We start from the raw sequence: 12828 nt of genomic DNA on the forward strand, positions 1-12828 counted from the left end.
CTATACCTTGGAGTAGAATACAACATTGAAATGAGCTTCAAATAAAAAACAAAAAGAACTCTTTAGCTTGGAGAGTGCCTCTTAAAGCTTCTCAAAAATTTCGATCTAAATATTTTTAGATAGAATGAAAAGATTCTCCTAGTGGATTGTATGGGCGAAAGGACAGATACACAGAACAAGGAACATGCTAGACACCCCAGAAACAAACCTATACAAATACAGTCAATTAAATTTTGACAAAAGTACAAGGGCAATTCCACAGAGAAAGGATAGTCTTTTTTTTTTTTTTTTTTTTTTTTTTTTTGCGGTACGCGGGCCTCTCACTGTTGTGGCCTCTCCCATTGCGGAGCACAGGCTCCGGACGTGCAGGTTAGCGGCCATGGCTCACGGGCCCAGCCACTCCGCGGCACGTGGGATCTTCCCGAACCGGGGCACGAACCCGTGTCCCCTGCATCGGCAGGCGGACTCTCAACCACTGCGCCACCAGGGAAGCCCAAGGATAGTCTTTTTAACAAATGGTGCTGGAACAAACAGGTGTTCATACAGAAAAGTGAACATTTTACACATTTCACACCTTATAAAAAAGTTAATTCAAAAGGGATCACAGACCTAAATGTAAAACATAAAATTATAACATTTGATATAGAGCAACTGGAACTTTCATACATTGCTGGTAGAAATGCAAAATGGTACAGCCACTCTGGAAAACAGTTTGGCAGTTTCTTATAAAGTTAAATATACACTTACCACTCCATCCATCCAGGCCACTCCTAGATATTTACTCAAGTGAATTGAAAGTTCATATAAAAACCTGTATGTAAGTATTTATAGTAAATTTATTCATAATCCTCCAAAACTGTGAACTAAGATGAACTTCAAGGTGAATGGATAAATAAACCACATCCATACAATACCAGGGATAAAACTAATTACTGATTCATGCAACACCATCAATGAATCTTAAATGCACTGTGCTAAGTGAAAGAAGCCAGATCCAAAAGGTTACATACTATATTTATATGAGATTCTGGAAAATACAAAACAAAAAGATGGAAAACAGTTCAGTGGTTTCCAGGGGCTGGGGGAGGGGGTAGAGGCTGACCACCAGGAGGTATCACAAGGGATTCTTTGTAGAGTGGTGTGAATGTTCTGTATGGCACTGCGGTGGCAGACACATAGCATTTTATGTCTGTTAAACCCCACAGAAATATACAGCACGAAAAGTAAAGTAATGACAATTTAAAATAAAAAACAGCATATCGGGGAATCCCAGAATTGAATGAAGATGTTGAGAAATCTAACTTTACTATAAAGGTATGTATATGACATAAGAGGGTGGAGGAAAAAGCAGCAGAGCTAAGTAACTTTGAAAACAGTGCTTTCACTGGTACTTTAAGGCTAAAAACAGAAAGAACGGTACATAAATGCTATATTGTAAATTTGTTTCTCATAGGGGTACAAGTTAGCAATTATGAAACTATTTTATATGATACTAGAGTTTAACAAATACATAAATAAACCATCTTTAGTGGGAAGCCAAGTTTCTGTCAGAGAACGAAGTTCAAATAAGCAAAGGGGGGAAGGGAAGGCTAAAATAAGCCCTGCGGTTACAGATTAGAGTCAGAGGGATCAGTACAAACATATTTATTATAGTAACGTACACGTACAGAAATACAGTTGTGTGCATACATGGGCCAGTGTACACACACACACACACACGTGTATATTTCCTAGCTCTGTCCTTTGAGAGAGCCTGTGAAACCTCAGTAGCAAAGAGCACAACTACTGCCTAACTGATTTCTAAATACCATTTTCCAATGAAAGAAACTAGGACTCACTGAATAAATGGCTGATTTCAAGGCTAAAGCAGGGAAAACACAAGATGAGAAGTTGAGCCCAGATGATCTTGTAGGGCCAGAAAGTAAAGATGTGCTTGAAGAAAAATAAGACGCCATCTAAAGGACACAGGAACCAACGTGTAAGAGCTCCCGATTGCCAAAACTGGAATAATCTTATCATAATTAAATAATATTGAATTATAGCCCAAAGAATAAGGTAAGTATCTATAAGACCGTACTGATATAAATGTAGAAGGGATGGGGAAATAGAAAATCCTCATTAGAATATCACAGTAATAATTACTGCAGGAAAGATTCCCCTGTGAATACAAAAATTAGTGGGGAAAACTTGAAAGAGAAATAAAGTATTTGCATAGTCTCCAAGCAACTCTGCGAAAGTAACACCAATTACCATGTTGGTTTTCACCTATGACCACAATTTCTTTGATACTCTCCAGGAGGTGGAGTTTAATTCTCCCTTTCTAAATCCGTGATTTGCTTCTAAGGAATAGTGTGTAAAAAGAGAAAAATGATAACTGCAGCGGGAACACTTGGACAGCACTTTAACCAAGTGATCAAAGTTAACATTGCCAGTAATGAGTCATGCTGGTATGTGCTCCCTGATATGAAGTGACAAGAAGGGCAGACTACATCTCTGTGGTATTCTTCCCCCAAATTCATTACCTTCATCTAATCATAATAAAAACATCACACAGGCCCAAAGTGAGGGATATTCTGAAAGAAACTTAACTACTACTCGGTAAGCCCATGAAAGACAAGGAAAGAACTGTCACAGATTGGAGGAGATGAGGAGCCATGATGACTAAATGCAATGTGGTACCCTGGACTGGATTCTGGAAGAGAAAAGGAAGAGAAGTGGAATAACTGAGGAAATTCAAATAAAATGGACAGTGCAGTTAATATTATTATACCACTATAAAAAATACTATGTTAATTACTATACATAGTACATGACAGAATGTTAATTTCTTTAGTTTTGATAAACACAGCCTGGTTATGTAATATGCTAAACTTATAGAAAGGTGGATAGAGAGTATCTGGAACTCTGTACTATTTTTATAACTGTTCCCATAAGCTAAAATTATTTCAAAATTAAAAATTAAAAACTGTGTACTAAAAATGTATTATTTATCTTTGCACATATATATTAGGGGAAAAAATTATACTCCAGAATGTTAACATTTTGGGTGGCACAATTAGTGGTGAGTAAATATTTTAGCTTATGTTTTCTAATGTGCTTATAATGAGCATGTTTTACTTCTGTAAAAAAAATAAATAAAAATGGGATCATAATACATATTCTTTGGTAACCTGCTCTTTTCCACTATGAACATCTTCCCATCTCAATAAAAACACATCTTCATTATTAACAGTTGGTTTTATACAGTTGAAAGGATGTACCTTAATTTATATAGCATACACTTTAACTGGTTTGAATTTTCAGTTTTTTTACCCCATTTCTAATTCATTTTCTTTAAATCTACTTATTTATATCCTTATCAGTCTCCTGACTTTGTTAAAATGTTTCTAGCTTATTGTTTGCTTTGCTACTTTACCTTTTCCTTGGCTAATCAGAGGTTTCATATTTTTAGATGGTCAAACCTACTTAACCTTTTCCTTTATTACTTCTGCTCTTAGGAAACCTATTAAATTCTTCCTGCACTCTAAAATTGTAAGACAGAGGTGCTGGGTTGTATTGCTTCCGTAATTTTTTACTCCGCCCTCCCTGTGGGAAGAGCGCACCATTCCCATTTCACTGATGTTGGGCTTGTCCTAGCCTGTGCTTTGGCCTATGGTACCCGAGTGGACATGATGTTCACCACAATCAAGCAGGTGCTTCAAAAAGCATTTCCCCTTTCCCTTTGCTACAATAATGGCAGGACTCAAAGAGGTGTTCCTCCTTTGGCTGGGAGCATGTGGAGGAGAGCCATAGCATGACTTGCAGCTGCCAAAATGTAACATAAGTGAGGAAGAAATTTCTGTTGTTGTTGGTTTTTTTTTTTAAAAAAAAATAAATAAATTTATTTATTTATGGCTGCATTGGGTCTTCGTTGCTGCGTGCGGGCTTTCTCTAGTTGCGGCGAGCAGGGGCTACTCTTCGTTGAGGTGTGCGGGCTTCTCATTGCGGTGGCTTCTCTTGTTGCACAGCACGGGCTCCAGGCGGGCGGGCTTCAGTAGTTGTGGCACGTGGGCTCAGTAGCTGTGGCACATGGGCTTAGTTGCTCCGCGGCACGTGGGATCTTCCCGGACCAGGGATCAAACCCATGTCCCTTGCATTGGCAGGTGGATTCTTAACCACTGAGCCACCAGGGAAGTCCCTGTTGTTCTAAGACACTGAGATTTTATTATTTTTTGTTACTGCAGCAACACAAATTAATGTAACCATCTATACTTTCTTTTAGAACATTTACCACTTATCTTCATTTCTTTTTTTTTTTTTTTTTTTTTGCGGTATGCAGGCCTCTCACTGTTGTGGCCTCTCCCATTGTGGAGCACAGGCTCCGGAGGATGCACAGGCTCCGCGGCATGTGGGATCTTCCCAGACTGGGGCACGAACCCGTGTCCCCTGCATTGGCAGGCGGACTCTCAACCACTGCACCACCAGGGAAGCCCTATCTTCATTTTTGAGTAAATGGCAATTTGAATGTTATAGAATTTGGGGAATCACAACTTTTTCTTTTCTTTTTTTTAATGAATATGTTGAAGTCCTAACTTTTAATTAATTTATTTATTTTTGCTGTGTTGCGTCTTTGTTTCTGTGCGAGGGCTTTCTCTAGTTGTGGCAAGCGGGGGCCACTCTTCATCGTGGGGCGCGGGCCTCTCACTATCGCAGCCTCCCTTGTTGCAGAGCACAGGCTCCAGACGCGCAGGCTCAGTAGTTGTGGCTCATGGGCCTAGTTGCTCCGCGGCATGTGGGATCCTCCCAGACCAGGGCTCGAACCTGTGTCCCCTGCATTAGCAGGCAGATTCTCAACCACTGCGCCACCAGGGAAGCCCACAACTTTTTCTTATCAAGTTTAGAAGACAGGCTGTGTTTGAGGCACATAGGGACATTTATCCTAGTGAATACGTTCAGGAGGAGAGTGCTCCTCTAACTTTTCCACCTAAGTAACCATAATGGCAGAGGAAACTAAATATGAGAGCACAGTCCATAGCAACTGCTGCTGGTGTGAATTATATCTTTAAGTTTACCTTAAAAATGTTTTTTCTCTCAAATTTTTGAGCCAAATAAATATTCAAGGAAAGCATTCCACATTTCCCTCTTGGTGCTACGTACCTCCAGCACACTGCCATGTGTTCTGGTCTGAGTGGCAGAGCAGGAGATGATGGTTGAATCTGACAGGTAGCAGGTGCACAGGCTTTGGTGCCAGAGCAAGGCTCATATCTGAGTTCTACCCATTTTTTTTAAAAGGTGTGACCTTTGGCAAAATATTTACCTTCTTTCTGAACCATATCTCCTCTGTAAAGTGGACATAAGCTTCTCTCTCATTGTGGGCAGAACTAATAAAATATGTAAAGAAATGAGGTATCGTGTCCAGCACATACCAGGACCTAAATAAATAATATCTCAAGGGAAAGGTCAAAGCCGGAATATATATAGTTAGGTGGTATCAACATATAGGTGATGCCTGAAATACATAGGTATGGATGAAAGTTTCAAGGGAAAATTTGAAAAGTAGTCAGAAAACCAGGTGAGTAAGCCAAAGAAGAGTTTAGAGAAATGAGCAGTCAAAAGTGTCAAATACTCCCAGTAAAGGTAAAATGAAATGAAAAGAGAATACTAGATTTGCCAAATGGGAAGGTATCTGTACCTTTTTATAGACACTGGAGTGGTATGGTGGGCACAGAAGCCAGATTCTAGTGAATGGAAGTTGAAAAAGTAGAAGCAGCAGATATCTGGGAATAAAGGGAAAAGGAACTATACCAGAGTCAATGGGAAGTTTCCTTATAGTGAAATTAAATCCAAGCCAAAGTATTTTATTAAAGAGTTCACAGTAAGTCAGGTGGCTTCCCTGAATATCTCAGGCAAGCAGAGGTTGTTAAGAACTGTAGCTATGTGTTCCCTGTCCCCAGCTTGGTGTGTACGTGCCTGGTGTGTGTGTGTGGGGGTGGGGGTGGGAATCATAAATCGCACGAATAGAGGAAGAGGAGAATTTGGTATGCCTGTCAAATTAATGTGCTTTCATAAATGGGCAACCCTCTATACATCAGAGCAGACAAGAAGCTGTAGTGCTGCCTCCTCACCCACTACAATTAAGCTGCTTCTTAAGTGATTTCTGTGTAAGGGGAAATGTTTGTTCCATAGAGCCAAACTACACAGACATGATCTGAAGTCCTTTGTTGCTTTCATAATCAAGAGATGTATTTTTTACCTGACTGCTCTGTTGTGTCTGCTGAGAACTGGTTTCTTTAGTAAATGCTGTTGTCTTAAACTTTATAACCTAGCCTTTACTTGAGACTTTCTAAATCAGACTTGCTTCTGATTTTCAAAAGGGTTACTTATACATTTCCTTACAAACATTAAAAAAGTTTAAACACAGTTTAATTTATATTTTAAAATACATTTAAATATGAACACAACTTTTATGCTTCTGTTTATTATTGTAGCTTAAATACTTAAAATCACAGATTGATGGAGCACAAATGAAATAAGTTCCTCAGCTTGTTTCCAACTCTTTTCCTAATAATCCGGAAAAAACTGTGCCGTTTCTGCCTAGGTGTAATTCACCAACATTCTGTAACAGCTAGGAATATTTTAGGAATGAAAGAGGTTGATCTAAGCTGGAACATGAAATTGCACAAAAACAGACACTTCAACAGAGCACTGCAGTTACAAAGTGCTTTCAAAGGAATTATCTTACTTGACCCACATATTTGACCCACAGAGCAACCCTCTGGGTGGGTAGTGGGATCCTGTTTTACAAAGGAGAAAACTGAGATTTAGAAGGTTATGTTCTTCTAAAGTCACAGCAAAAGGGGTAGATCTAGGACTTGAATCCACATCCTCTAAGTTCAACCTCTATGTTTCTTTCACTTTATCATAGCATTTGAAGAATCTTGAGGTGAAAAGCAGTGGAATATTTTCACTGTTTCAAACTTTTAATATCTTTATTTTCATTTACTTTGGTTTGTCTTAGGTCATTTCTATATCTTAAGCTAAATATTTAAATCCTAAGCTAAATAAATAAAAATACTAAGGTAAATATAAGTAAATAAAAATTTTTATTACTTTTTTTTGATGACAAAGCCATTTACAGCTATGAATTTACTTTATGGGAATAACTTTCCCACATTTAATAAATTTTCGATATGTAGCATTTTCATTGTTGAAGACTAGTTCTATTTTAAGATTTTTGTCAAGAATAATAAGATATTCTCGGCATTAATCTATTTTTGAAGAATATTTAGGTGTTAAATTGTTATTATTTTGAGTAAAGATAATATGCATTAAAACTTAGATTGGCCATCATACATTTACCTTATTACAAATACATTTAATATAAATAAAACAACACTTAATTTTAATATATATATACATGAAACTCTTAATCTTAACAATACTACTCATGAAAAGAAACAATTTTTAAATAACCTAGTTAGTTGGTTGAAGCAATAGTGAAAACATAGCAAAGTTGTGCGTTAAATCTCCCATGGGGAAATTGCACGAAAGAAAACTACTCTATCATCAAAGATGGACCCATAATCCCATTAGCCATCTCATAAGTGCAGCTTATGAGAAGCTAAATAAAGAAGTTTTAGCAAGATCCATCAATTTTACCAGAAAAATACCTCAATGCAAAGATCCTATTGTCAGCAGATGCTAAAGACACACATCTGGCAGAATCTGAAGATATGCCTGACCTATGACAATGTAAGTAAAAGCAATGTACGTACCTGTTCTTCATGAGGCGAACCTCTCTCTTTCGTGCTGCTTCTTCAGCAGGCTGTGTAGGAAGTGCTGGGGAGGACGCCATAACAACTCCAGGGGCAATGGTGCTAGTGGGTGCTGTGCGAATCTGGTATGTTTGTACATCTCCAGAGGCAGCTGAAAAGAAAAATAGTGAGCATGGTGTAAGACGCTGAAGCACTGTGACTTGGTAAACTACGTGTCAATCATCAATCTAAACATATATTTTGGATTAAAAGGAAAAAAAGGAACAGATGATTCTGACTAAAATGTTGAAAGAATCAGCACTCTTTGGGACATTATTCAGAAATTAATTCCCAATTTAATGTATTTATTAGTATAGTCACTTGGATGAAAGAGGTCTTGACTTATGTCTGCTGGGTCTTATATTTATCTTTCACTGGAATGTAGTTCTATTCTGTTGTTAACATGCTTACCAACCTTAAGTCTAAAAGGTAAGTGGGGCACAGCTTGGATGATCTTCCTAGATAGAGTATAGTCCTCAATGTCTTCCTTTGATATTGGTAAATTCATATTAAAAAATTTCAAGTAGACTCTTGCCACGACATAAAAACGACCATGATTTTTCATAAAATAGCAAAATGGAAAAGAAAATAAAGCATAATGGTCAACTATTATAAATTCCTAATTGTAACAAAACAAAGTATGAAAAAGTGTACCGTTTGATGCCAATTATATTACTTGTAAGCATTGTTTTAATGTAAATGATAACGGCTAAACAAATTGAAGTTTTATTTTTCTAACTAAATGATCCATCATTTGTAAAAAGAAAAACAGTCTCTATTTGTCAAATCGCTTCTAAAAACAGCTTAATAATATGCCCTCCTAGGAATAAGAAACCTAACATTATCTGAGAGAATTTGAAGCTCTTTATAAAATCATCCATATTTGTTATTAATATCAATTAAAATGTGTAGTTTGAGTGGAAAAGATTTATATACTAAACATGTTACCATCTTCAAACTGACGTTCAGAATTCAAATTCACTGACATCCTGCTTTACAATTTTTGAGTACCTGCATGTAAAGTGAAAAGGTGTTTTACTCCCATTAATAAGCAAAATATTATCTTCTTCAAATATTATTTGTTTAGTAACAGAAAATATTCTGTAAATACATTAGGGCCCTTTAAATAAATTATGACTCTCTAGTTGGTGTTTTAGAATTATTCAAAATTAATCATCCATGGTGAAGGGGCACATCTGTCATTACCTAACAGAGGCAAAACATTTTTAATAAAAATATTTTTAGAAACAGATTTATTATTATTTCCTTATGCAAATTTTAAATGTGGCATAAATCATATTCTTAAAATATTCAAGTGAATTCAAAGAAAAATGGTCAACTCCCATCCATAAAGATTTCTGAAACAAATAGGAAGAAAACAAAACAAAACAAAACAGAAAGAAGCTATTTCTGGGCTTCCCTGGTGGTGCAGTGGTTGAGAGTCCGCCTGCCGATGCAGGCGATGCGGGTTCCTGCCCCAGTCCGGGAAGATCCCACATGCCGTGGAGTGGCTGGGCCCGTGAGCCATGGCCGCTGAGCCTGCGCGTCCGGAGCCTGTGCTCCGCAACGGGAGAGGCCACAACACTGAGAGGCCCGCGTACCGCAAAAAAAAAAAAAAAAAAAAAAAAAGAAAAAAGCTATTTCTGTAATTCACCATGTATTTAACTACCTTTGCTCATAGACCAGGAGACTTGCACACTGGTATAAGATTTTTCAGAATATAATGCTATCCTTTGAAATAAAAAATGATGATCTTAGAAATGAAGATGTAAATTTCTTTTGACTTAAAGCAGAGGAACAGAATTTTGAACCTCCAAAGATTCTTATCAGTGATTTAGTACAACTTTTCATTTGACACATGAAAAAAAATGAGGCCCAGGGAGGCTGGGTCTTACTCAAGGTCACAAAGTGAATCTATATATATTTAGATTTAGAATCTAGCTTTTCTTAACTCCTAATTTTATTGTCTTTCCCTCTAACCTACCTCATTTCTCCTATATCCAAATGTTAAAGGTGTTAAAGATAGATGTTATATTTTTAAAACTGAAAATAGTTGTTTTTATGCCATGACATTTGGTCCAATTGGAATAATGGAAGAAGAGTTCATGGAAAACAGTATCTATAATGAAGAAAAATAAACTATATTTTAATAGTGCTTTGCAGTATCATACTTACTTTTTCTGAGTCTATAAAATTTTAACTTTTCAAAGAATTTAACACACCTGTGAATTCTGAATTCTCTTACCTTGAACAACAACTTGGTTGCTGGGCACTAAGATCTGCTGTCCATCAGTGGTCTGTGCATACTGTAGGATGGTAGTACCCGGCTGAGTGGCAGCTGCATTGGTCATGGTTAATGTCTGCAGGCCTTGTACCCCATCGGTACCATTGTTAGCCAGCTGTATTGCTCCTCCCTGGGTAATGGCAACTAAAACCCAATGGATTTTATTGTTACAAGTTTAATTAATACCATGTAAGTCTTATACACACACTAAATTCAAAGCAGAATAATTTGCAAGACATAATCTAGGAGAAATTATTACAGCAAATAACATCACCAAGAAGGATTTTGTATACTCAAGTAACTTTCTGCTCAGGAAACCTATATCCAATTTCAAGAATACAAACGTACTCTATGAACCACATTATAATTTATAGTAATGTCAGTTAACAAATAAAAAATGATAAAATGTTAAATTCCACTTGAAGTTACTTGGTTCAGAAGAAGTACCACTCTGTAATCCACACTTCCTTTATTCTGGCATTAACTACATAATATTTTCCTTCTCTACGTTCATGTACTTATTAGCACAGATATGGGCATGTAACAGGCACCCAATAAATGATTATTTAATTCATGATTAATAAAGCAGTTCAGTAGTGCATTCTGTTCTCTAACTTGGTTAGCAATGCATAAAGTATAACAAAAGTCCACTCAATGAAACAACGGAAACGTCCTATGGAACTTAATTATCACAGACCTCTCATGGAGTTTAAAATTAGAGCCCAAGATCATCATTTAGAAAAAAATATTTTACTGCTATTTCTAAGTTACCTATTCAAGCATTCTCATGTAGGATCTGTTGATTATTCACGAATTAATCATACTTGTCATTTATCTGTTACAAAGGAATCAAATTTGGCTCATACTAGTAGACATTTCACTTTATAAAAAACCTCAATTAACCTTTATGCTACAGTACATGGAAAAAGTTAATAAGATACTTTCCCTGTTAAAGTTTTCCAGAAAGAGAAGGACTAAAAATCACAATATTACATATAAAATTGCATAATGGATTTTAACTAAGTCAACATGTCTGATTTGAGCATGTTACTTTTTGTCTGTTAGAAGGAAATTAGTTTGGGATCAACTGTCAGCTAGCTCTGGGTAACTAACATCCTGAGTCATCTATGTATGAAAAACTGGATTACTTACTGTTCAATCAAGAAATAATAACAGTTAATGGCTGTGATTTGGTTTAGTAAATAATACCTGTGGAAATTAAGATACTGGCATATACAATCTACCCACTTTAGCTAATCCCATAAATTTTACTTATCTTAGACAAGGAGAAAAAAGGAATATGTAAAAACTATTCTGAGATGGATACTTCAGGATAACTTGAAAGAATCAGGTTAACAGAATCAAACCACAATTTCTCAAATAGAGTTAATAAGCAAATTCCACTGTATTCAATGCACACAACTTTCTTCTTGACTACATACCAATGAACTCAAGGTGGGAGGAAAGAAGGAAACTAGAAATCAGGAGATCTGGGTTCTAGTCCAAGTTCCATCACTAAACTGTTATTTGAATCTGTTATCTCTTCTGTAAAAATAAAAATATCTGGTTCTAGCCACTAAGTACAATTGTTATAAAAATCAAATGAAATCATGTATATATGAAAGTGAAAAACTGAAGTCTGAGCCTATCAAACACTTCTTTTCTCTTAATATTTATTTATATACTTCATATTCCAAAAGGACTTAAGATAGCTTTCAATAAAACTAAATTCATTAAAACAAGAAAAAGATAGAAATCAAGCAACTGATGTATCTTTAGGTATATATAATGATTCTACCACAAAATCTAGAAGAAGGAAAAGAGTATAATTAAACAAACTCAGCTTAGATTCTGAGAAGCCACAATGAAAACAGTTTCAGTTAGTGAAATAAAACATGTTTTTCTAACTAAGAATAAATATCTCTCAAATAAGACTTTATTATCAGGGACTGTGAACCAAGTAATGGACAAAACTAATAATAGTATTAGTTTAAAAAAAAACCAATTTATTGAAGGAGTACAAATTGGTGTAGCCACTGGGAAGGGTAATTGGGCAGGCTGGCTTGGCTTCAACAATTCCAGTCTTTAGATGCTATCCCCACTGACAGGACAGGATACTATATATATAAAAGAATGTTCAGGTAGCATTGTTTGAAACAGTAGAAATGTCCTAAATATTCATCAGTGTGTGTGATTTTTAAATAAATGTTATATTTATACAGTGAAACACAATGTAGCTATTAAAAGAAACTACATACATAACTATATATGCATATATTTGTCTATTGTATATAAATAATGTAGGTCTCACTTGTATAAAAATACATGACACGTGTATGTATAAACAGAATAAAAAAGAATGGAAGGATATATACCAAACTCTAATGGGGAGGGATGGAAAGGGTTTTTACTTTTTATTAATACTATAAACCTCTACCATTTGAATTTTTACAACCATATATTTCTTTTGTAAGTTAAGAAACATATAAATATTGTATATGTAAGTGGTCATTATACTGATTTTTTTTTGTGCGGTACGCGGGCCTCTCACTGTTGTGGCCTCTCCCGTTGTGGAGCACAGGCTCCGGACGCACAGGCTCAGCGGCCATGGCTCACGAGCCCAGCCGCTCCACAGCATGTGGGATCTTCCCGGACCGGGGCACGAACCCGTGTCCCCTGCATCAGCAGGCGGACTCTCAACCACTGCGCTACCAGGGAAGCCCGATATACTGATTCTTAATGACAATCAAG

General features: G+C 36.4%; 2 protein-coding genes across 3 annotated transcripts in view; one reads left to right on the forward strand and one right to left on the reverse strand.

Moving 5' to 3' along the window:
• METTL21A (methyltransferase 21A, HSPA lysine) overlaps positions 1-12828 on the forward strand; it is a 43939-nt gene that overhangs the window by 25354 nt on the left and 5757 nt on the right. The gene's annotated exons all lie outside the window — the stretch shown is intronic.
• The window catches only part of CREB1 (cAMP responsive element binding protein 1), a gene marked incomplete at its 5' end in the record, with an annotated part of 32777 nt that overhangs the window by 510 nt on the left and 19439 nt on the right, over positions 1-12828 (reverse strand). For both annotated transcript variants that reach the window (XM_079710308.1, XM_079710307.1), the window contains 2 exons: positions 7755-7905; positions 10039-10221. In XM_079710308.1, the coding sequence (XP_079566434.1) occupies positions 7755-7905; positions 10039-10221 (334 nt within the window). The remainder of the gene's footprint in view (positions 1-7754; positions 7906-10038; positions 10222-12828) is intronic.

Source organism: Hyperoodon ampullatus (assembly GCF_949752795.1).
Source record: "Hyperoodon ampullatus genome assembly, chromosome: 8".
Taxonomy (NCBI): domain Eukaryota; kingdom Metazoa; phylum Chordata; class Mammalia; order Artiodactyla; family Ziphiidae; genus Hyperoodon; species Hyperoodon ampullatus.